This window comes from Ailuropoda melanoleuca, chromosome 4 (genome assembly GCF_002007445.2).
Source record: "Ailuropoda melanoleuca isolate Jingjing chromosome 4, ASM200744v2, whole genome shotgun sequence".
Classification (NCBI taxonomy): domain Eukaryota; kingdom Metazoa; phylum Chordata; class Mammalia; order Carnivora; family Ursidae; genus Ailuropoda; species Ailuropoda melanoleuca.
The window spans coordinates 142,552,134-142,576,514 of record NC_048221.1 but is presented as its reverse complement, the minus strand read 5'-3'; the positions used below and the strand labels follow the sequence as shown (position 1 = coordinate 142,576,514).

Below are 24,381 nucleotides of genomic sequence, written 5' to 3'. Positions count from 1 at the left end.
CAGGGAAACGCAGAGCCACTGCAGGAAGGACACACAGACGGCCTCCCGCACACAGCAGGGGATGTGGGCAGGGCTGAGGAAGACCCCAAAGAGTTTCAGGTGACAAAAGACATCGAGTTCAAAACCATAAGATACCCAGAAAACAGTAAAATCAAGAAGTCAGCGTTCAGAAGAAAATTCATGGTCTAAACGCTTACGTTAAGAAGAAAAGAATGACAACAAATAAATCAGGCCCACAACTGAGGAGTCTTGGAAGAACACCTAAGGCTGTTCTCTTGGATTCTGCTCTCCACACAGGCCTCGAGGAGGGAGGGTTGCTGGGCTTGTGTGTGACTCCTTCTCTGCCGTGTTCCAGGGCAGAGAGCAATGCCTGGCACACTGTAGACCATTAGTACTTGTCGACCAAATGAATGAATGAATTTCCTAGGAAAATACAAACGACGAAACCTAACCTCAAAAGAGTACGAATATCAGAGCAGCGAGTGACCACAGATCCAAAAGCCAGTGTTGGGAGAGCAACTGAGGCTCAGGTGCGAGCAAGGCAGACACGCTCAAGCCACTTCAGTGGGGCACAGCGGTCACTCAGCGTGTCTGCTGAAGGACCAGTGGCCTTTGCAACCAGAGGTTGTTTTTTTTTTGTTTTTTTAAGATTTATTTATTTATCTGAGACAGAGAAAGGGGCAGAGAGAGAGAGTCTCAAGCAGACTCCTGCTCAGCGCAAAGACCAACGTGGGGCCCTATCCCACGACCCTGAGATCACGACCTGAGCCAAAACCAAGAGTCAGACACTCAACCAACTGATCCACCCGGGTGCCCCAAGAAGGTCTTCTTAATGCCAAAAGCTGCAAAGAAATAAGCATGCAGGAGAGAAATAATCTTGTTTGTAGAGATTTTTGAAATAGTCATAAGGAACTACAGTTCTGTTAACTGACAGCTACAGATTAAACTCAAACTGGGAAGGCTGATTTCTCCTGCCCAGTACACACTGAGAGTATGTGTGAAGGCATCTGAAGTCTCATTTATACTATTTCAAATTCAAACAATGCTGGAGAAACATCCATAACAAAAATTACAAACATAATTAGAATAATGTATACAATATTCAAATATGCAACAAATCTATAAAATATAACTGTAAGGTGGCTTTGTGCTAAAATGTGTCTCTGTNTTAACTGACAGCTACAGATTAAACTCAAACTGGGAAGGCTGATTTCTCCTGCCCAGTACACACTGAGAGTATGTGTGAAGGCATCTGAAGTCTCATTTATACTATTTCAAATTCAAACAATGCTGGAGAAACATCCATAACAAAAATTACAAACATAATTAGAATAATGTATACAATATTCAAATATGCAACAAATCTATAAAATGTAACTGTAAGGTGGCTTTGTGCTAAAATGTGTCTCTGTTAAAATGTGGTGTCTTTGTGCCTAGTCTGGGAACAGTCAATCCAATTACCATCTGACCACGGTTACTGGACANCCTCTCTCGCTGGCTGTCTCTATCTCTGTCAAATAAATAATAAAAAATCTTTAAAAAAAATAAAAAATAAAAAATAAAAAAAATAAAATGTGTCTCTGTTAAAAATGTGGTGTCTTTGTGCCTAGTCTGGGAACAGTCAATCCAATTACCATCTGACCACGGTTACTGGACATCCTGTAAAATAACTCTCCGCCCTTTCAGAAAAAAAGCCCTAAAATCCGGTCAGGAAGCGGTAGCATATTCCTTGTCTTATTAATGTAAATAGACTCCAGTCATCATCTTGCAAAGCAACTATGATAGGAACAGCACGCCTGGGACTGTCTAGACTAGAACAGAAACACAGGACAAAAGGATGCAAGGCAGGGAGCTGGGATACCCAGAAGAGACCCCATAGTTGTACCAGCACATGGCCAGCGACGCAACATTAGCCAGGAAATTCGGGATATGCATATACAAAAATATGGTATTAAACTTAAAATTCTGGGTGCCTGGGTGGTTCAGTCGGTTAAGCGCCTGCCTTTGGCTCAGGTCATGATCCCAGGGTCCTGGGATCGAGCCCCACATTGGCCCCCTTGCTCAGCGGGGAAACTGCTTCTCCCTCTGCCTCTCCCCGCTTGTGCTCTCTCTCTCTCTCTCTGACAAATAAACAAACAAACAAACAAAATCTTCATGAACTCTCTTATAAATAAATAAAAAGTAAAATCTTTATGAACGAGTGGTAAAGAGAAGAAACAGTTTTAAGTTGAATGTCGTTGTTGTCAGAGAATCAGGCAAGATGGAAAAGGCGTGTTTAGGGCCTGCAGATCTTAATCAGATTCTAAGCAATCTGACTTCTTAAAAGACTAGTAAGAATTACTTGAATTTTCTTTTTAATTTTGAATATACAAAAATANGGCCTGCAGATCTTAATCAGATTCTAAGCAATCTGACTTCTTAAAAGACTAGTAAGAATTACTTGAATTTTCCTTTTAATTTTAAATATACAAAAATAAAAAAAACTAAAATCATAAACATGAGCTAAAAGATGTCAATCTCATGATGCCATAATGTCCCATAAACACAAACGTGCTCAGCATTTTTATTTTAATGACCCCTGTATGGTGCTCTTCTGCCTTTTATTTGACATAGAAAGATCTCATTTTACCCTCAAGCCTCATTACCTCAGTCAATGGTCAATAATCCGATCCCCATCTTCTTTTAAGATTTTATTTATTAAGACAGAGAGAGAGCATGTGCACACACCCACAAGCAGTGGGGAACAGCAGGCAGAGGGGGAGGGAGAAGCAGACTCCCCCCTAAGCAGGGAACCTGATGTGGGGCTCGATCCCAGGACCCTGAGATCATGACCTGAGCCGAAGGCAGACACCCAACCGGACTGAGCCACCCAGGCGCCTCCAGATCCCCGTCTTCTAATGTAAAGTGTCCTCCACAGAGATCTGAATGTCACCGACAACCAATCCTCCACTGTGACTTCCAGCACTTTTTATGTTTACTGTAGTAACAGCTGTTCAGATTCAAGAATGTCATGGCCAGAAGCTGCCCAAAGTAAAGAAGGATAAAAATCTGCTACTTCTTTTAAGATGAAGGAGAAATCCAGATAAAGCATTTGATGCCCAAGGCAAGGATCCACTCCTTGATATTAATCCCAGCAAATAACATTTGTTATCTCAAAGATCCAACACTGAAGATCAAAACCTCTGTTATGTAAGAGATTTCTTAAGAAAATGAAGAAGTGATTAGGTACACGGGAGTCAGATGCACACGTTAGGAAGTACGAGGTCAGGAACCCTCAATCTCCCCACAGGCTCCCTACCCCTGTGGCCACACTGGCACCTTTTCCAGGAGAAAGCAGTGCAACTTTGTAGTTCAGGGGCTTTGAAGTTGGCTTGGGTTTTACGCTTCTCTAGGGTAGAATCCCAAGTCTACCACTTGCTGGCTAGGTGGGCTTGGCACATAGAAGAACAGCATCTACAAGTAAGACTGACAGAGAAGTGAAATACAGGCAGACTTCAGCAGGGTGCCCCACATACAGGGACGCTCTCAAAAGCTGCTAGTTAAGGCATACTCTTGGGTGATTGAGCCCATGGTCAAACCCTGTAACACAGCTCATTACTCATAGGACACTTTGATACTGCCTTGTATGGATTTATCTGTAAGAATTTTGTCTCATGATAATAATTAGAACATTTCCTGAATGCTTATTATGTGCCAGGCAATGTTCTAAGGGCTTGAATTAAAAGTATTAACTCATTGAATTTTCCTAACAGCCACAGGGATCCAGGCTTGTTTTCCCATTTTATTGGCAAGGATACTGAAGCAAAAGATTACATAGCTAGTAAGTGCTGGAGGCAGGATTTAAAGATTTTTTTTATTTATTTATTTATTTATTTATTTATTTATTTATTTATGAGAGAGAGAGAAAGAAAGGGAGAGAGAGCGCGTGCGCACACATAAGCAAGCAGGGGCAAAGAAAGAGGGAGATGGAGAGGCAGAGAGAGAATCTCCAGCAGACTCCCCGGTGAGTGGGGAGCCCAAGGCAGGGCTCAATCCATGACCCTGAGATCATGACCTGAGCTGAAATGAAGAGTTGGACTCTCAACCAACTGGGTCACCCAGACGCCCCTGGAGCCAGGATTTAAACTCAGGAGTTTTGGTTATGTCCAGGCTTTTAGTAACTAACGCTGCTGCTTCTCTCACTTTAAGCTTCTTAAAACCAAAGATCATTTATATTTTTTAAGTTTTTTTTTAAAGATTTTTTATTTACTTATTTGAGAGAAGAAAGAGAGCATGAGCACTGGGGAGGGTCAGAGGGAGAGGGAGAAGTGGACTCCCCACTGAGCAGGGAGCTCCAGGTGGGGCTTGATCCCAGGACCCTGAGATCAGGACATGAGCAGAAGGCAGACGCTTAACCGACTAAGCCACCCAGGCACCCCCATTATTTATATTTTTAACACACATTTGGGCACACAATTATGTTATCAGGTACTTCATAAGGCAGTGAACTGTGTTTTTTTGTCTCTTTATCTGTCCCTAAGTTCCTAAGCCTTAAGGCTCCCAAAAGCCATCTGAAGAGATGAAACCAAGACAGAGCTCTACAAGGACCCGCACGCTGCGATCTACCTGCCCTTCCAGCTCCTCCCGACCCCCTTCCCCCTCACTCTATCCATAGACTTCCCTGCGGCCTGCTAAACCGCACGTGCACTCCAGCTAACTGCTCACACTGCGGGGGCCCATCGGTTTCACCGTCCGGGGCTGAGCGCCTACTACGTGATGGTCACGGAACAGAAACTGAGGAGTCCAGAGTGAAGAAAAATAGGACACGAATGGGAAAGAGGTGAAATCCGAGTAGAGTCTGTGGTTCCGTTCATAGGAATGCACCAATGTTAATAATTTCTAAGCTTTGATCAATTTGCCATGGCCACGTGAGACGTCAACATTAGGGGAAACTGGGTGTAGGGTACTAGAGAACTTTCCGTTTATCTTTGCAACTCTTATGTCCAGATTAAACGACCGCCTCTCCCCCCACCCCAGAAACCCCACAGATGCAGTGCCTGTCTTCAGGAATTGCGTGCTGCAGGAAACCGTACACAGGTGGGTACCCCGCGGTGGGCGGTGCGGATCAGCCCCCAGCAACACCCGGGGCTGCCGGGAGGGGAGGCGGCGGGGGGTCCCCAGCCCGGGCGTCGTGGGCACCGGCGCTGCGCCCACCCTGCGTCACGGAGGACCCTGGGCCTTCCTAGATAACCAAGTCCTTTAAAGGCGCCCCCCGCAGTCCCCCGGTCCTTAGCTGCACAGGGGGGCTGGGGACGCGCCCGCCTCGCTCTGCAAACCGCGCGGCGCCGGGGGCCCTTCTGGGACGCACCTGGAACTCCAGTCCATAGATCACCGGCGCGTCGTCCTCCATACTGCGGCCGCTCACACTCCTAAGGCCTGTCCCTAGAGCGGGCGCGCCTCCAGGTCAGCACCCATTCATTCCCTCCAGCTCAGGAGGCCCCAACCGGGAGTCTTTTAGGCCCACCTCGGCTCCCGTAGGCCTTACTTCCTGTATTTTCCTGATGCGTCATCAATACGCTCCTCGCCGGCTGCCAATGGAAGCGGCTCCGGGCTCCTGCGCATGCTCACTTAACTCCATACGGGTTCTCGACCCTACTGGTTGCAGGAGGAGGATCCCCGACGGGGAGGAGCCTGGCCCGGAGCCACATCTCCGGAGGTGGAGGAGGGGCTGGGCGGTGGGACAAGGACTGGGAAGTCGGGTGGGCGAGCGTCACTTAGACGTCTCTGGCTTGGAGCCCTCCCTGCTCTGTTATCCCAGAGAGAATCGCTCACCTGGATCTGTGACGTGTGGTTCATTATCATTAGTGCTTAGCGGGGCGCAGGGACAAACGCGTCACAGGCGCTGTCTTATTCTCCGCTCTAACCCTGCGCCTAAGGTAGCATGTTTCCATTTTAGAGACGAGAGGCTACAAAAGTGACTAGCAGTTGAGACCGAGGTAGTAAGTTGGGAAGCCAGGATGTGTGCCTGGTCTGTGGATTCACCGGGGTTCTGCCCAGGATCCCTAAGGTCAGGGGCCAAGCTCATTCAGGCTGCAAGCAGCCAGCACTGTTGTGGGGGGAGAGGGCAGGACCAGTGCTGCGCCAGGGAGTGATGCCTGGCACCACACCTCTGGCAGCATCTGACCAGCATTTGACTCTGAATGGGAACCTGCTGGGAAGACCCTGGGTTCCCCAGCGATGTCCAAGGGTGGTCCTGGAGGACACTACTTAGATTCTTTGAATGTGCCTGCCTTGACCATTTCCTTAACAGACAGAAAGGACATTGCACGGAATCCCAAAATGCCATAGCAGAACCCCCTTCACTAAGCTGTGTTCCAGTGCTTTCCAGGACCACACGCCTCCCCAACTGTGTGATTATCTAACTTTTCTTTCAACCCTTAATCCATCTTTATGACAAATGGCACGGTCTGGAACAGGTATACGAAAAGATGCCCAACATCTCTGATCAACGGGGAAATGCAAATCAAAACCACAATGAGATCTCACCTCACACCTGTAAGGATTGCTGATATCAAAAAGTCAAAAGACAGCAAGTGTTGGCAGGAAGTGGAGAAAAGGGAACTCTTATACGCCGTCAGTGGGCATGTAAACTGGTGAAGCCTCTGTGGAAAACAGTGTGGAGTTGCCTCAAAACGTTAAAAATGGAACTACCATATGATCCAGAAATCCCACTTCCGGGAGTCAAAGGAAATAAAATCACCATGTCAAAGAGACATCTGCACACTACTGTTCATTGCAGCCTTATTCACAGCAGCCAAGACATGGTAACAACCTAAGTGTCCATAGATGAATGGATAAACAAAATGTGGCACACCTGGGTGCCCCCCCCAAACAGTGGAATGTTATTCAGCCTTAAGAGAGAAATCCTATCATTTGCTAAACATGGATAAATCTGGAGAACGTTCTGTTAAGTGAAATAAGCCAAACACAGAAAGACAATGCTGCATGAGTACACCTACATGTGAAATATGAAAAAAAAAAAAAAACCACAACTTTGAACTCATTGTAGGAATAGAATGGTGCTTACCAGAGGCTGAGGGGTAAGGGGAAAGGACAGAGCAATCAAAGGATACAAATTTTCAATTATAAGGCAAATAAGTTCTGGGGACCTGAGGTACAGAACAATGACTACAGTTAATAATAAGATACTCTATACTTGAAACTTTTGAGAGTAGATCTCAAGTGTTTTCATCACACATTCACAAAAAAGGTAACAGATTGGGATGATGGATGTTAATTTGCTCCATTGTGGTACTCATTTCACAATGTATACATGTGTCAAGACATTACATTATGCACATTGAATATATAATATGATCTAATCACTTATGAAAAGAAGACACAATTGGTTTTTCCCTGTTTTATCCTACTGCCTAGTGCCCTGGCAGGCACAGTTAGGATTCAACAGATATCCATCGAACGAATAAAGAGCCCTCAGTGATTACAGTAAAAAATCAAGGAAGCAGAGCCACAGACCGGAGCAGGCTATTCACTGTCTCCAATTACCTGAGATTAAGTTGTGGAGCTAAGAGAAAGCAGTCTTCATACTGCTGGATTAAATCTACCCACATATTATTGATATTATTACTGCCATCTTTATGGTTAATGTTATTACACAAGTAATACAGACGCGCAGCAGGAAGAGTAGAAATACTGATAAGCATAAAGAAAAATTTCTAGAAATAAGAATTTCTTGGGTGCTTTGGCCAGTAATAAAAAGAAACGGCCTAACGTTCTCTTTTCTACCTGTCCATCTGCGCCAGGACCCCATAGCCTGAGTGTCAAACTAATTTCCCTCCCTATCCCCAGGGATGAAGTCAACTACTCCCGCCCATTCCCCGCCCTCCGTATCACCTTGGGGCGCGGGCCCCGCCCATCGCAGCACGAACCGGAAATGCGCTGGGCGGCCGTCCCTGCACTGAGCATGCGCGAAAGCAGCGCAAACGGAGAGCGCGCGCAGGCGCAAAAGCCGGAGGAGGTGTTGGGTTCAGTCCCTCCTTCCGGTTTTCATCCACCTTCTCCCCGGACTCTGGTCGCGGCCGCAGGTGACCGCCTCCCCAACCCCAGGGGGCAGGTGGCAGGTGAGACTCAGGGCTTGGACTGTGGGGAGGGTGTCGGGTCGTCCGTAACCGCAGCCCCGCCGGCCCTGACCCCAGCCGCTCGGGAAGCTCGTGCACGAGCCGTGCACCCCTTCCGTGGCTTGTCCCCTGGCCGCTCCCCCCGCGGGGATGGAGGTTCTCTTCATCGAGGTCTCCTGCCGGAGCTCCTCTCCGGGGTCTCCTCTCCCGGTCCCCGCCGTGGGGGCTTCTTCGGGGGGCTGCTCCGTGACGTCTCGTCCTGGGAGGTCTCCTCCAGGTCCCAGCTGTGGCACTCAGCAGCGTGGCCTGAGCGAGCCCCTTGGTTTCTCTTCTTGTTAGTTTGGTCTCCTGTAGACGGACGTGACCTGCCCGACCAAAGTCTCAGTATTGGGAGGATGAATGCGGCGGTATGTGTAAAAGTATAGAAGCCGCTGTTATTCCATACCCTGATCCCTTCCAGAGCCACATTCTAGACGGAACTGATCGATAGAGTGCGTACACTGCGAAGACTGAAAACATGTTTTTTAAAAAGAAGCACAGGGCTCAAAGATACGTTCTGAAACGCATGTGCGTTCCTCACACTTGAGCACAAAAGTTTAACCCCCGGAACATGGACTGCAGTTGCCACCTTCTCAGGCTGCTGGAAGATACGGTTGTCTTTGTATCCAAATACTTCCTCCTGGCTTCTTTTCATGAACTCAGGATGGTGCCGAGCGACAGACCATGAGCCTGGCCCACGGTGGTGCTATGGGAGAGGGGGAGGGGAACGCGACTTGGGTAATTTAGTGGCAGTGTCTTTCACCTGTCCTCACGTTCTGTGATTTCCAACAGCGTGTTAGCACTGTGATTCATTATTAACATTACAGTTTGCTGTGCTGATGTATATTTAGCTCATTACAGTTTAAAAGTGCCCTGTGCGTTACTGTTTATTCCTCATGACCCCAGCTTACAGACTGAGGAAAGCAAGACTAAGAAATTAAGTCATTTTTCAAAGGTCAGTTGGTAGTGAAGCTAAGACTCAAGCAGTTATTGAGAACTTGTGTTCAGTGCTCTTTCTGACTCACCCCTGCTGCTGTGGATGGTGATCTGTCCTAGCAACCTTACAGGGAGAACAAAGGCAGAAAAACCTGTGTTGAAATCCCATCAGCATCAAATACTGACAGTATGCCTTTGGCCAAATCATTGGGTTTTCTCTGCTGCATAATGGAGGTAATAATGGTACTCTATAGGTTGGTCCTGAGGATTAAATAGTATAATACATGCAAAATGCTTGATCAGCAGTGGGTTTTCTTTACACGGGGGCTTCTGTAAGTTTATGTTAATTAGAGTTCTACTACATGGCATATAGTTTCATGGAAATAGGGTTTACATTATCACAGTCTGGTAAAAGACTTACAATTCCAGCATCATGTCCAGAGAGGGAAACTGAACTTCTGTAGTTTTAATTGTTCTTAGTGAATTGTTCTTAATGAAACTTCAGTTCTATATAATCACTTAAAGTTAGTACTTAAAAAAAAATCGTAAGGTGGGGCACCTGGGTGACTCAGTCAGTTAAGCCTCTGCCTTTGGTCCCGTCATGATTGGGGGGATCCTGGGATCGAGCCCCACTTAGGCTCCACGCTCAGCGGGAAGCCTGCTTGTCCCTCTCCCTCTGCCCCCCCAGCTCACTCTCTCTCTCTCCTCTCAAATAAGTAAATAAAAACCTTTAATATAAATGATCTTTGGTTTCAAGAAGCTTACAGTGAGAGAAGCAGCAGCGTTAGTTACTAAAAGCCTGGACACCACCAAACTCCTGAGTTTAAGTCCTGGCTCCAGGGGCGTCTTGGGGGCTCAGTTGGTTGAGAGTCCAACTCTTGATTTCAGGGTTGTAGGATCAAGCCCCGGATAGGGCTCCACACTGGTCGTGGAGCCTGCTTGAGATTCTGTTTCTCCTTCTCCCTCTGCTCCCCCTGCCTTACTCATGCACGCACTCCCTCTCAAAAAAAAAAATCATAAGCATTAATTAAAGGCATCATGCAAAGCACTCACCTGAACAAAAAGTCCACCTTCTTTGGTAGCATTTTAATGCTAACATAAGCTAAAATCATGTCTGTGGTTTAATAAAATTATTAAGCCAATAATAGAAATAATGATTTGTATTACACAGAAATCAAAAGCAAATACATCTGCTTTTCTATTTTTTAATTATGAAATATAAAGACCACTTGTGACATTCATGGAAGACATAAAGATCAAGTACCCAGCCCAGTCTTCTGCCCAGCAGCATAAGAAATGGACGGTTGTCAATGGCTTGTTATGTGTCCCTCCCTAATCAAACATTCTCTTGCCATCACCTCCAGTCCCCTCCCCAAATGAATTGGGTATTATCATCACCTTGCTTTTGCACTTGTATTACTAAAACAATATATTGTTTAATTTGCATGTTTTTGAACCTTATACAGAAAATTACGCTGCTTGTTTTTCTACTCATTCTTGCGAAATCAGATTTGTGAGGTTCAGACATTGATGCATTAGATGTAGCATGGTTCATTTATTTTACATTTAATGTTCCATTTTTAATACGCTATTTATTTATTGTATCTACGGGCAGTACTTGTTCCTGATTTTTTTTTTAAATCTTTGGAAGGAGGCAGGTATTTCGTTTGGAGTTGCTATTATAAGCATTCCCGGTCATAGCTTATGGTACCATGTGAAGAGTTCCTCTGTGATACATGGGTCATGGAACCATTTATTGTCTTCACCAGAACTCTTGAGAGCAAAAAGACGAACTTAGTGTTACAGTAACTGTGGGTATGAAATGGAAGCGTCCTGGAAATATCAAGATAGATGGATGGCTGTTGAGTCACAGGATTTGTGCTTGTGAAATGTGTATCCCTCTCAGCCTGTTCAGATCTTTGGCCTGTTTTTCTGTTGGGTCATTTATTGTCCTATTGAGTTATAGGAATTTTTTATGTATTCTTGATATTAATTAAGAAATCTGATCATACCAAGTGTAGGTAAATGTGTTGAACAAGAATACTTTCACACTGCTATTATGTGTGTAAATTGGTACAAACACTTAGGAAGGCAATTTGACATTATCTAGTAAAGATGAAGAGATGTATTCTCTATGAACCAACATACACATAACATTTGATAACATCATGAAGAATTTGCACAGGTACACCAGGAGACATGTACGAGAATATTCATCATGGCACTGTCTAAAATACTTCAGATGTCCATCAGCGGTAGAACAGATCATATGTTGTGGCTCTGTCACACACAGAGCACCCTCAACGGCAAAGATGAATGAATCCCAGCCTCACGCTACTTATAAAGTTGAATCGCAAGGTTAAGAATAGAGAGGGGAGATTAAGTCAGAAACTGAAAAACCTAAGTAACCGGTTGAAGTAAGCATGTGGAAGATTAAAGAAAAAGAGTATGGCACGGGGTGCCTGGGTGGCTCAGTCGTTAAGCATTTGCCTTCAGCTCAGGTCATGATCCCAGCGTTCTGGGATGGAGCCCTGCAAGAGAAAACCTAGTTATGAATAAGCACTGATTTGCAAGAATGTTGATTTTTAGCTTTCTTCCTTTTAGAAGATTGTCGCTTTAAAAACATTTTAGATAAATTGGTAAACACAGTTGGCTGTATCAGAGTTTTATGCTTTGCCTACTTGCTCTGCAGAAAAGTTGCATTTCTACTCTTAACAGGTTAGTTTTCCCCAAAACTCTCTAGGAGCTGTTGTTTCTAAAAATCTGCCTATTTCATAGACAGTTTTATTCCTAAAAAGTCATAGTTTCAATCTGTGTTTCTTGAATTACTGCTGAAGCAGTTGTTTCTTGCTGTAAATACCCAGTCCGCATAATGAGTGGGTCTTACACAGTGATTAGCTTTCTCTTTTTCCAGTGAATTGTGGGAAGTAGCTCAATGTTGCCTGGACAGTCTTTCCCATGGTACCCCCGTTTTAGTCTGTCTCTGTATCTAATACATACAAATTAACCTTGACAGTTATTTCTACTTTTTTTAAGAGTAGAACTTTCTCCACCCTTCCCTGTATATGAAGAAAACACTGTGATTTTGCCAGTTCTGATATTCTTTATCTTTTCCTGTAATTGTATCAGACCTTTTCTTATATTCTACATTATTCTGCAATTAACCATTAGTATGTTATTGGGATTTCTGGAACTGTTCTTATTCTGAGAGAGGCTCAGAACCAGCAGTTAACCCAGCTGTAGTTACTGGCATCTCCCAGGTAGCAGGCACTGTGCTAGGGACTGGATATTTCAGTCCTTATGAGGGTTTGTCAGGAAGGACCAAACGCCGTTCCTGGCAGTGTCATTTACTTCCAGTGATTTTTTTTTTTTTAAGAATTTTTTTGAGAGCAAGAGAAAGCCTGAGCAGGGGAAGGGGCGGAGGGAGAGGGAGAAGCGACTCCCCCACTGAGCAGGGAGACCCACGTGGGACTCAGTCCCAGGACCCTGAGATCATGACCTGACCCGAAGACAGACACTTAACCAAATGAGCCACCCAGGCACCCCTACCAGTGATTTTATTATTTCTTCTAAAGTTTTTATTTTTAAGTAATCTCTGTCTACACCCAATGTGGGGCTCAAACTCACACCCAAGAACAAGAGTCGTGTGCTATACCAACTGAGCCAACCAGGTGCCCCACTACCAGTGATGCTTGGTGAGCCCCATCACTGCTTTGATTCTCAGTGTCCCCTTCTATGTATTGGGGCATTGATGGCATCGCATTCAGCTACTGTCCAGGTTAAAGGAAGTCGTGCTTATTGTTCCCATGGTCTTCCTGCCCAGCCTCTGTTTGCTGCACAGAGAGGACGCAGGGGACAGCCCCGCATGTGACAGCACGTCCATTTTTTGATGTTCTCTAGGCAGCTTCTGATGTGCCTTGCTGTGAGACGTTACCAGAAAAAGGCTTTTGTTCCGTTTACATTTCGTTTTTGACTCCTTTATAACTAATCAGATGAATATGTAACAAATGGGGAGTTAGTAACTGACTATGCTGGACAAGAAACTTCTCCAAAGTGTTTAACTTCGATTATCTACTTTAAAGTAATCTTGTTTTTAGATCTCAGGGTGACCAGGCTATAAAAAGGAAGGATAGCTAATTTGGAATACTGTGGAAATGTTGACAAAGAAGTACTCTTATCTAGAGATCAGCTAAGTATAGTTTTTAAAGGTCAAGCAGGCATTTTTTTTTTCTAGAGAAACCCTCATCTTAATTGGACTTTGTTCACTTTAAGGATAAAACTGTATACAGTAGCTTTTGGTAAAATGTTCTTCAAGAAAAAGAGCACATTTTCTTTAGAGTTCAAAGTCCTTGTTTCATTCTGTGGCCTCTGCCATCCAGTGTCAGCCCCGCTTTAACCAGGCCTGGTTTGTCCGCTTCCTAGTGGCCAGGCTTTGAGAGAGCATGACCTCCCTGAGCATCAGCTTCCTCATCTGCAAGATGAAGGAAGTGATAGCGGTTGTATCACAGAGTGAGTCTGAGGATCAAGTAAGAACATACACGTAAAACCTTTAGAACAGTGCCGAGGACAGAATACGCACCAGTAATTTGTCCGGTTTGCTGTCATTAGCTCTGGCGGTCAGCATGCCTCAGTGAGGCTGCCTCTGCCTTGGTACGGTTTTCTTTCTCGTGCTCGATTCAGGCAGACAGCGTCCCAGGGAGAATGGGGAGATTATTACAGGTTGGAGTGTCTTGGCTTCATGGAAGAGGGGGTCTACAACTGGGTCATAAAGAACAAGTAGGGTTTATTTTTTATCACTATTTTTTCTATTTTATTTTGCTTTCAGAATCTCATTCTTTATTTTCACTGACTTACTGCACACTGCCCCAAGGCCACTACAGTACCTCTCGTGGGAAAATGTCACAGGGACGATCCATTTAAGCTTCCCAAACTTTTATAACCAAAACCTGACACGTGGACCCACATAGATGCACAGTACCATAATGACTTTCTCTGGAAATGCAACCCGAGGAGACTCGGCTATTGTCCCTAATAGTATAAGTCCACAAGAATTGAATTAAGATTGTTAGCTAGACCCGTAGGCAGGGGCCAGGCAATAGGGCCTTTGTGTTTTATTGGCTTCTCACCTACTCTGCCAGCTAAGAACAAGTAGAGTTTAAAAGGCTGGAGACCTCACCCCCATTAGGAAGGCTAGTATCAGAACAGGAAATAACAAGGGTCGTCCAGAATGTGGAGAAACTGAAATCCTTGTATACCGTTGCAGGGAATGTAAAATGGTGCAACTACTATGGAAAACAGTTTGTTGGTTGCTCAAATAATTAAAAATAGAAGTGTTATATGATTGAGCAATCCTGCTTCTGGGTATATGCCCAAAGGAATTAAAAGCAAGGATTCAGAGATATTTGTACACACGTGTTCATAGCAGCAGTCACAGTAGCCAGAGTATGGAAGCAAGCCAAATGTTCATCAGTGGATAATGCGGAAACAAAATGTGGTATGGAGATACAGCGGACTATTAAACAGCCTGAAAACCTAAGGAAATTCTGACGTACTGCAACATCGGTGAGCCTTGAGGGTATTATGCTAGGGGATATAAGCCGGGCACAAAATGGCAAATACTATGGCATCCCACTTATGTGAGATACCTGAGTAGTCACATTCATGGAGTCATAAAGTAGAAGGCCATTATCAGGCTGGCGGTGGGGGGCGGGGGCTGCTAGGGAGTCATTGTTTAATGGGTACAGTGTTTTAGTTTTGCAAAATGAGAAGAGTTCTGGATATGGGTGGTGGTGATGGTTGCATGATGTAAATGCACTGAATACCACTTAATTGTGAACTCAAAAATGGTTAAGATGGTTGATGATTAAGACGGTGACTTTATGTGGCTTTTACCGTGATCAGTCCATCGATAGATGGTTGGAGAAATGGAGTCTTTCCAGTTTTGAACCGTTTGAATATATAACTGATAAACATTTTTTAGTAGGCTTTATTTTTTGGAGCAGTTGTAGTGGGTTCACTGCAAAATTGTGAGCAGAAAGTTCAGAGGTTTCCCTATACCCTCTGCCTCCCCCACCGAGCAGTACATTTGTTACAGTCCGCGAACCTGTGCTGACACTTGATTATCACACCAAGTCCATAATCTGCATTAGGCTTCGCTCTTGGTGTCGTGCATTCCATGAGTTTGGGCAAATGTATAATGACACGCATCCACCATTTGTTTTTAAGTTTAAAGAACAGTTTTAACGGGAAGGTAGAATCAGCTCGTAATAACTGAGATAGAAAGCTGATGAGGTTGGTTCACGCATCTCTCTTCGCTCCAGGGGGCCATGGAGAACGCTAACGGTGCCAAGCAGACTGTGACTGAGGACTCGCATCCGGCCGAGGGGCAGGCCGGGAGCACCACTGCGCAGGGAGAGCAGGCACAGCTGCTTTATCACGAGGAAACCATTGACCTCGGTGGAGACGAGTTCGGGTCTGAAGAGAATGAGACTGTATCAGAAGATTCTAATAATTTCGTAGATAAACTTAATGAGCACATGATGGAGAGCGTCCTCATTTCTGACTCTCCTAATAATAGCGAAGATGACACAGGTGACCTTGGCTGCTTACAGGATGTTGTGGAGCCTGCAGAAGGCAACGCTGGTCCCAGTCTGGAAAGTCTTGGGGACGAAGGAGCGGTGGACACCCTGAGCAAGGACAGTGAAAGTGATGGAGAGGGTGCGTCTAAAGACATCTCGGACATGACCCCTGACCCAGAGCACAACCAAGTCAAAGGTGTGCCTGCCTTGGGGGAGGAGGGGGCAGAGGACCCTGGCCCAGGGGACGGGAGCACTCGCCCGGAGGGGCCGGGGTGCGTACCACCCTCGAGGCAGTCCCCTCCCAATGAGGAGCCTGTCCCCGTGTGCACCATTTTCAGCCAGTCGCTTCCTGCCCGCTCCCAGCCGCCCCTGCGGGATGGCTTCGAGTCCCAGATGGTGAAGTCTCCGAGCTTCAGCGGCACGAGTGAGACGGTGGCCAAGACCCCTCCCCAGGCGGTGCAGCCCAGCCCCAGCCTGAGTAAATTTTTTGGTGATCCAGCCAACACTAATTCCTTGGCCTCGGACTTCTTTGATTCATTCACGACTTCCACTTTCATCTCCGTCAGTAACCCCAACGCAGGTTCTTCAGCTCCAGAAAAACTGTCTTCACTCTCCACTCCGGGGGCAGAAAGGTCCCCAGGTACCTCTGAGCCTTCTCACTCCCCAGGGATTGAAAAGTCAGAAGCGGGTATTTCCACAGCTTCTCTAGAAATCCCTCAGTCTCCAAAACCGTTTTCACAGATCCAGGCTGTGTTTGCGGGGAGCGAGGACCCCTTTGCCACAGCCCTGAGCATGAGCGAGATGGACCGCAGGAGTGACGCCTGGCTCCCCGGGGAGGGGACCAGGGACATCCTGATTTCAGTAGCCACCCAGCAATACAGCACAGTGTTTGTAGACAAGGAGAGCCTCACCATGCCGGGCCTCAAGTTTGACAACATCCAGGTGGGTGCGGGACACCTTCGGGTGGGGGGTGCGCGTTCCTGGCAGGACGTTCCTTCTCGTCTCTTTGTGCTTTCCCTCTCTCTCCCTCACCCCCCCCATATGGATGTGTGTGTGCGCACACGTACACACACACGTAAATACCTTTCAAGGATTGAAAAGTCCTCATTTTTCAGCAGTTCCTAAAATCCTCATTTGGAGAGTCTGTGTTAGGTCAGTAGTTAATTTGGAAGTCGGTTTCCCTAATAACGAATGTATTGAGGGCACTAGTCAGGGTCTTAGAAGTAAATGCAGCAAGGTAGGTAGTTACATCGTAATTCTCTGACGCAGCCGTGACCTTCATGCGGTCAGGTTTTTGGTGACATTTAAGCTTCAGCAAGTGATAGCTCCCCCATTCCTTTTTTTTTTTTTAATCTGGGGGGTAAATTTGTTTAGCATGTAACACACTTGATGTAGTTTTATAGACTCATTAAGAAAAATGTGGACAGGGGCGCCTGGGTGGCACAGCGGTTGAGCTTCTGCCTTCGGCTCAGGGCGTGATCCNGGTCTTAGAAGTAAATGCAGCAAGGTAGGTAGTTACATCGTAATTCTCTGACGCAGCCGTGATCTTCATGCGGTCAGGTTTTTGGTGACATTTAAGCTTCACCAAGTGATAGCTCCCCCCATTCCTTTTTTTTTTTTTTAATCTGGGGGGTAAATTTGTTTAGCATGTAACACACTTGATGTAGTTTTATAGACTCATTAAGAAAAATGTGGACAGCCCCACAAAGTAACAAATCTCAAAAATATTTCAATGTTCTATATAATAAATCATGACATAGAAAAGTTCAGTCTAGCAATCAAAGACGATAAGATTATCTCCATTTTCTGTTACCTAAGTAGGAGTTTCATTCACGATTATTCCATGTTTGCTGAAGTGTGGGAAAATGGCCTGTCTCAGGCAGCCCTGATGGGACCATAAATCAGTACAAACTTTTTTAATTGAGTAAGGTTTTTAGGTCAGCATCCAAATGTGCATATTATTTGGTCCAGAAATCCCAGTCTTAGGAATTTTTTAATAAGGAGATGGTGTCGCTGGTATACAAATGCCCAGGTTTTGGGGTGCCTGTCAGAGTATGGTTTATTATTACAGAGCACCTGAAACGATTCAAAAGCCCATTATCAAGAGGTTGGTTGCATACATTTGATTCATCTGTACTGTGGAATATTAACATAGGTATTAAAAATGATGATACAGGGGCGTGGTGGCTCACTCGGTGAAGCGTCTGCCTTCAGCTCAGGTCATGATTCCAGGGTCCTGGGATCGAGCCCAGCATCAGGGTCCCAGGCTCCCTGTTCAGCAGAGAGCCTGCTTCTCCCTCTCCCTCGGCACCTCCCACCCCTTCCTTGTGCACACTCTCTTGTGCTCTGTCTCTCTCAAATAAATAAAATCTTTTTTCAGAAATAAAAAATAGGGGCACCTGGGTGGCACAGTCGTTAAGCATCTGCCTTCGGCTCTGGGCGTGATCCTAGCGTTCTGGGATTGAGCCCTGCATCAGGCTCCTCCGCTGGGAGCCTGCTTCTTCCTCTCCCACTCCCCCTGCTTGTGTTCCCTCTCTCGCTGGCTGTCTCTCTCTGTCAAATAAATAAATAAAATCTTTTAAAAAATAAATAAAAAATAAACATTAAAAAATGATAATACAGCAGAATTTTTAACGAGGTTCATATTTTGTTGTTAAATTTGAAAAACTGGGTACAAGATGGCATGCTGCATGCATAGTATGGTGAGAATGTTTATAAATACGTGTAACACGTAAGTGAGCGCATCAGATGCAAGCCTTGGGTGATTGCAAGCTTGCAGTAGGATCCCAGTTGCCGCCCAGCCCAGTGTATGAGGGTCACCGCTCCCGCCCAGGGGGCTGGCCTTGCAGCCTGTGCGTGTCTGCCCTCCTGTCTTCAGCAGCCCTCTCGGGAAGCACGTGCCCACTCCTATACACACGTGGCTGGTCGGAAAGCCCAACGTGTGGGATGCGGATGCGTGGCATAGGTAGACTGCTGAGCCCTGGGAGAAGGGCCACACTGGGGACGTGGAGCTGTTAGCTCTTTCCTAGGGACTTAGAAATCTAGAAATGTGAGCCCATAGGTTTTGGACACTTCACATGGTAGCCTTGACAGCATATTCAGGTACCAAATGCACATTTATTGTGTGCGTACTGTTTACCAGGCGTTGTGAGAGGCTTCATTCTCCACTCAAGCAGAATATACTGAACATAGACTTCCTTTTGCAGGATCCTCTTAATGAATTCCGGTTCCGGACTCTGAATTCAGGCGATACTTGGATGTGCAGGATTTGATTTATGTATTCACACCCTTCCCTGGCCCTGTCTGCATCCACCCTACCCGCTGCGGGCGTGGGGTGGGGGCTTTACTGTTCTGCTTTGTGTTTCTTCCCTCCTGCTTCTGGGGGACTGTGTGCTCTGCCACTATGTTCCTGCAGGCTCAGTGGGACTGGCCTTTTAGCACTTACTTTCCTTTGCTTCTCCCCCAATTGTAATTCAGGGGAAATGTGAAGGTTGCCATGGAAATGACTTCACCCAGGGGTTCTAGGGTACGTTTGGAAATGTGTAGAGGTGTTTCACTCTGGTTGCCAAGAGGTCTGGGTGAGCACACATTTCATGGACGGGGCCACGAATGCTGACTAGCCTGCAGGCCGGTTAGTGTCAGACCAGAAATATCGTGCTGCCTGAAATGCCAGTCATTCTTGAGTCAGGAAACACAAGCGCAGGAGTTCGGTGCTGGTTTCCCCTGGACTGAATCAGATACAGAGGCCCTGTCAGGTCCTCCCTAGCCTTAAAGCTTCTGTGATTCACGTCCCCGGTTCCACACAGCTACCCGAGAGAAAGTCAGGTCACTGCACGAGTCAGCAAGGGTTAGGGAGCTCTGGCTGCCCGGGCAGAGCGCGGGGAGCTGACCAGGACACAGCTTTCCTTCTTTCCATCTCCTTTAAGGCCTTCGGTAATGTCTCACAGTACCTCTTGTGGATTCACGGGGGGTGTTTTGGGAACCTCGTGGTAGATTGAAATTTGAACCAAGAGTAGTTCCCAGAACACCTTCGGCTCTCCCACAGAACACGTGTGCTGGATGCGTGACACTGTGTCTCTTCATCTGTGTATTATCTTTCAAGGACCCTTTCATTCCCAAGATAGAAAAGAAAATGCACGGTTAACCTTGAACCGACATGCTATGTTTATTTGCCAAAAGACTTAAGATTGGTTTCTCTATTAACTTTCTGGGCACACCAAGCTTTTGAAACCGTTTCTTGGATTTATTTATTAATAAGCTGCCCCTTTGTCACTTATTACCACAGAGTTGTTCATTCTCATTCAGCTTTAAAACACGATTTTTTTCCAAATTGCTCACCTCATTAAAAACTACCTTCCTGGGGGATAAAACTTGAAAAGATTTTAATTTGTTTCTTTACGGAATGACGTCTTTGGCAGTCTCAGCTGAGTTAGAAGCTTTACGGTGAACATGTAATGCCTCATTCCGCTCGCGTGGCCCCAGAAGGGGGTCTCAGGCATTTTCGGCTGGTGAATGGTTGTACCTGGCCTCTGTCCTCAGAGGAGCAAATGGAAAGTTTGGGGGAAATGGTAGGTCAGAACTTTTCAGAACCAGTAAGGAATGGAGTGGAGAATTGTTTGTATGGTGCTTGTTCACTAAAGGGGGGGGGTGAAAAGGGATAAATAGAAGCAGCAGAATTTCAGTGGTGAGGGGAACAGGGTGGTAACGGTGAAGGTGGTGAGATTGAGCCCCTCTCGCAGGCATCAGAATTCCCCAGCCCGTGCTGGCGGAACAAGAAACCTGGCCTACGCCCTTGGAGGCTGGATCCTTCTACCACCCCTTTCTCATTCTGCTCCCCCAGTCTCGCCTTCCCCCTCCCTGCAACTCAGGTTTCACCAGAATCCCCTCAGGGACACCCACACAGTCCATGTGGAAACCCGTGTCAGGGGCCCCCAGGAAGCCAAGGAGCCACCTGTTCCTGCCGCTCCACCAGCTACACGCGTTCTCAGCTTTAATTAGTCCACAAAAACCATTTATTGTCATCTCCATTTTTAAAGGCTATTTTTTTCTGGATATGCAGTATGTTTACAATATAAAATTCAAGGTTGACAGGTTTTTTTTTCCCCACATTCATCATGTTAAAGATGCCCTTTTATCATGTTCTGATGTGAAGTTTATAATTATTTTATCTATTTGAGAGAGAGAGTGCACAAGCAGGGGGGAGGGGCAGAGAGAGAGGGAGCAGCAGATGCCCTGCTGAGCAGGGAGCCGGGTGCGATGTGGGACTTGATCCCAGGATCCTGAGATCATGACCTCAGCCGAAGGCAGACGCCCAACTGACTGAGCCACACAGACCCCCGTAGTAATTTTTATCTTCGCTCTTCTATACCCTAATGTACGTTTTTCCTCTGGTTGCTTTTAAAATTTTATCACTGGTTTTCAGCTGTTTGATCCTGATTTGCCTTCACATGGTTTTCTTTTCTGTTTATCTTGCTTGGGACTCGTTGACCCTATTGGGATATGTTTTCCCAGTTGGGAATATTCTGGTCCGTACTTCTTCAAATAGTGTTTCCCCCTCTTCTCTCTACTTCTGGGACTCCAATTCCACATATTACTCAATATTGCTAGAGGTCACTAAGGATCTGTGTCTGTTTTTCAGGGGTTTTTTCTCTTTTTGCTTCCCTTTGAAATTCCTGCAGTCGTGTCCTGAAGTCCGTATGTCTTTCCTTCTGTGCTTTTTCATTTGCAGCTGATGCTTCTCGGTGAATATTTTTATTTATTTATTTTTTGTCTCTAGAATTTGCGTTTGCTTCTTTTTTGCATCTTTTTCTTCGTTCTCTTTGTTGAAGTTTTACCTCAGACCCTCACATGTATGGTAGCTGCCCGAGGGTTCTCCTCTGCGTAGTCCGCCATCTCTGTAACCTCTGGGTCAGTTTGTATTTATCTCTTCTCTCGGTTGTGGGTCATGTGGGCTGGCTTTGTCCCATGTCTCATCATTTTTGGTTAGAGGATGGACATTGTGGGAGTCATGTTTTTAGGAGTCTGTGTTGTGTTGTCTTCAAAAAGACTTGCACTTCGTTCAGGTCAACAGGTACTTTATATGCAGATTGACTTGATCTTTTTCAGGTTGGTTTTTGAGCTCTTAGGGTGAGTTTAGAGTGGCTTTTACTCGTGGGTAACCTTTCTCACATCTGTTGAAAGCCTCGGTGTTCAACGAGAATGCTCCACACAGTTACAAACTTGACATCTTTCAGCCCGTGTGAGCTCTGAAAATCGCTCAGCTCCCTTGCCGCAGAGCATCCCCCTGTGCACGGACGGCTTGGTGTCCAGAAGCGGACTCAGACTTGTCTGCGGAGCTCCCTCCTGTTTAGTGCTCCCTCTTGCCGCTTCCAAGCACCTCCGCCTCGCGGATTCCCGACTTTGTCTCCTCACCTCAGCAAGTTCACCCGCTCTGCGTGAGACCCCCTTCACACCGCTGCCCCTGCGCCTTTGAATTCAAGAGTTCAAGTCGTCTTTCCCTTTCTCTCAGATCCCAGCCCTCTTCTGTGTCTGAAAACAATCGCTTCATCCCGTTCCTCACATTAGGACAGTCTAGTCCCGGTGACTCTGGAAGAAGTCCCTGCTGCTGCTTTTGTTCAGCACGAGGGCAAACGGTTCCCGGGCTACGTTTGCCGAACTGAGTTGAAGCGTGTCAGCGAGCCAGCTGAGACGTGGGGAGGCCGGTTCAGGCCATTCTGTGACAGCCTCACACTGTTTTCCTTGTTGAAGCATTCTCTCAAATTCTGATTTGTTTGGGGCCTCACAAGAAAAAAAAGGTTTAGATTTGTTTTTACAGCTTTATGGAAAAACAGTTCACATGCCATACAGTTCACACATTCCACTTACAATTCGCTGGTTTTTAGCATTTTGACAGAATTGTGCAACCATCACCACAATTTTTAGCACGTTTTTATCTCCCTGAAAGAAGCCCAGACCCCTTCAGATTCCCTTTCCATCTGCCCCAGCCCCTCCCCCAGCCCCAGGCAAGCACTGGGGTTTCTCCTGTTGGAGACACTCCTGCGAATGCAGTCGTACAGTATGTGCTCTTGCGTGACTGGCTTCTGTACTTAGGATTATGTTTTCAGGAGTCATCCATTTATTAGCATGTTTCATCCCTACATCATTAGTTTTTATTGTCAAATAATATTCCAGTTTATGAATATTCCACATTTCATCCATTCGTCCCTTGATGGACATTGATTTCCGCTTTTTGGCTCTTGTGAATAATGAAGATTCATGAACAAGTTGTTATGTGGTCATGTTTCCATTTCTCTTGGGTACATACCTCAGAGTGGAACTTCTGGGCTACATGGCAACTCTGGGGTTCATTTCTTTTAAGATTATTTATTCGAGAGAGCGCGCATGTGTGCACACAGCGTGCACAGGCGAGGGGCAGGGGGAAGAATCTCAGGCAGACTCCCCGATGAGCGTGGAGCCTGACGCGGGGCTCAGTCCAGGACCCTCAGATTATGACCTGAGCCAAAACCGAGAGTTAGACACTTAACCAGCAGAGCCACCCAGGCACCCCTGGGGTTCGCGTTTTGAGGAATGTCCAGACTGTCTTCCGGATGGCTGCACCATTTTACATTCCACCAGTTTGGGGTTTTGCTTCATTTTTGTTTCTTCGATGTTGTTTGTTCAGGACGTTTTGCTTACGCTGGGAGAGAGCAAACACTGGAGCAAGAGGGTCGCATGCTCCCCGGAGCTGCTCCACTGGAGCCGTGGCAGAAAGCTCCACGTGTGCCAAGTCAGGTGCAGGGCCCACTGTCTCTTTAGACCACGGCCCCATGGCCATTGTGTCTTCAGGTTTCCCAGACAGTAAAGCCTGCACGGTGTGAATCAGCTGCTCTGGTTTCCGTTTAGTCTTTGTCCATTAAGATCGAGAAGGGACTGCTGAACTGTCCCCACACTGCTGGAGGGGTGGCAGCCCACAGCCATCTGTGAGCTGAGATCAGCCACTTACTCTTGCATAAATACGTCTGATGGGGGGCAGGGGAGCCACAGGCATCCTCCCCATTGCCGGCCTGAGTCCTGGCTCGATCCCAAGCTATCTCCCCACATTTCCTGCGCTGGGCTTGGATGCACTAGTCCCTCACCAAAGAGTTTTCTGATTCGAAGGTGTCCAAGGGTTCCAGGCGGGTCTTGTCCCAGGGGCAGCAACAGAGCTCTGAGAAAAATCCCACAGTGGGGGGAAGTTTGCTCCCTTCTCTCCCGTCACCGCAGGAGGATGTGCAGTCAGGTGCCATGACCCCTGGGCCATAGTTCCCCAGCTCGGTGACACGGCACAAGTAGGTTCGTGGGAAGATGTTCTGTCCCACCCTGGGCTTTCATAGGTGAGATGTTTGTCAGTCCTGTGTGTGCGCACGTCGCAGGAACTGCTGTGCTAACAGAAATGTTAACCAGCAGAGAATTTTACGGGCAAAAGATTTTTGCAGTGTGGTCTAATTAACGCAATGTTGTAAGGATGGAGGAGTTATATTGGTCCTCCCTCTGCGGCATCCATCCGCATTGAGGTGTGATTTTGCCCTTTCCGGGTTCACAGCTCCTCCCACTCAGATAAAGCCCTTTGTCCGGTAGGGGTTGGTTCCTGCAAAGCTTTATGGAGCCATATGGCTGAGCTCTTTTTATTCTGCCCTTTAATTGTCCCTCCTAGACCAGTTAGCCCCTTCATTGGCTCCAGTATTTGAAGCATT

General features: G+C 46.5%; 2 protein-coding genes across 7 annotated transcripts in view; one reads left to right on the top strand and one right to left on the bottom strand.

Moving 5' to 3' along the window:
- The window catches only part of EIPR1 (EARP complex and GARP complex interacting protein 1), a 132,695-nt gene extending 127,154 nt beyond the window's left edge, over positions 1-5,541 (bottom strand). The window contains exon 1 of one of the 2 annotated variants that reach the window (XM_034659975.1): positions 5,348-5,541. In XM_034659975.1, the coding sequence (XP_034515866.1) occupies positions 5,348-5,389 (42 nt within the window). In that variant the 5' untranslated portion in view covers positions 5,390-5,541. The remainder of the gene's footprint in view (positions 1-5,347) is intronic. The other variant, XM_034659973.1, reaches the window with a different exon arrangement.
- A 2,423-nt stretch (positions 5,542-7,964) lies between these two features.
- TRAPPC12 (trafficking protein particle complex 12) overlaps positions 7,965-24,381 on the top strand; it is a 79,831-nt gene continuing 63,414 nt past the window's right edge. For all 5 annotated transcript variants that reach the window (XR_004625132.1, XM_034659970.1, XM_002929306.4 and 2 more), the window contains exons 1-2: positions 7,965-8,120; positions 15,413-16,612. Coding sequence is in view for 4 of the 5 variants with exons in the window: in XM_034659970.1 (XP_034515861.1) it covers positions 15,419-16,612 (1,194 nt within the window). In the remaining variant the exon portion in view is untranslated. The remainder of the gene's footprint in view (positions 8,121-15,412; positions 16,613-24,381) is intronic.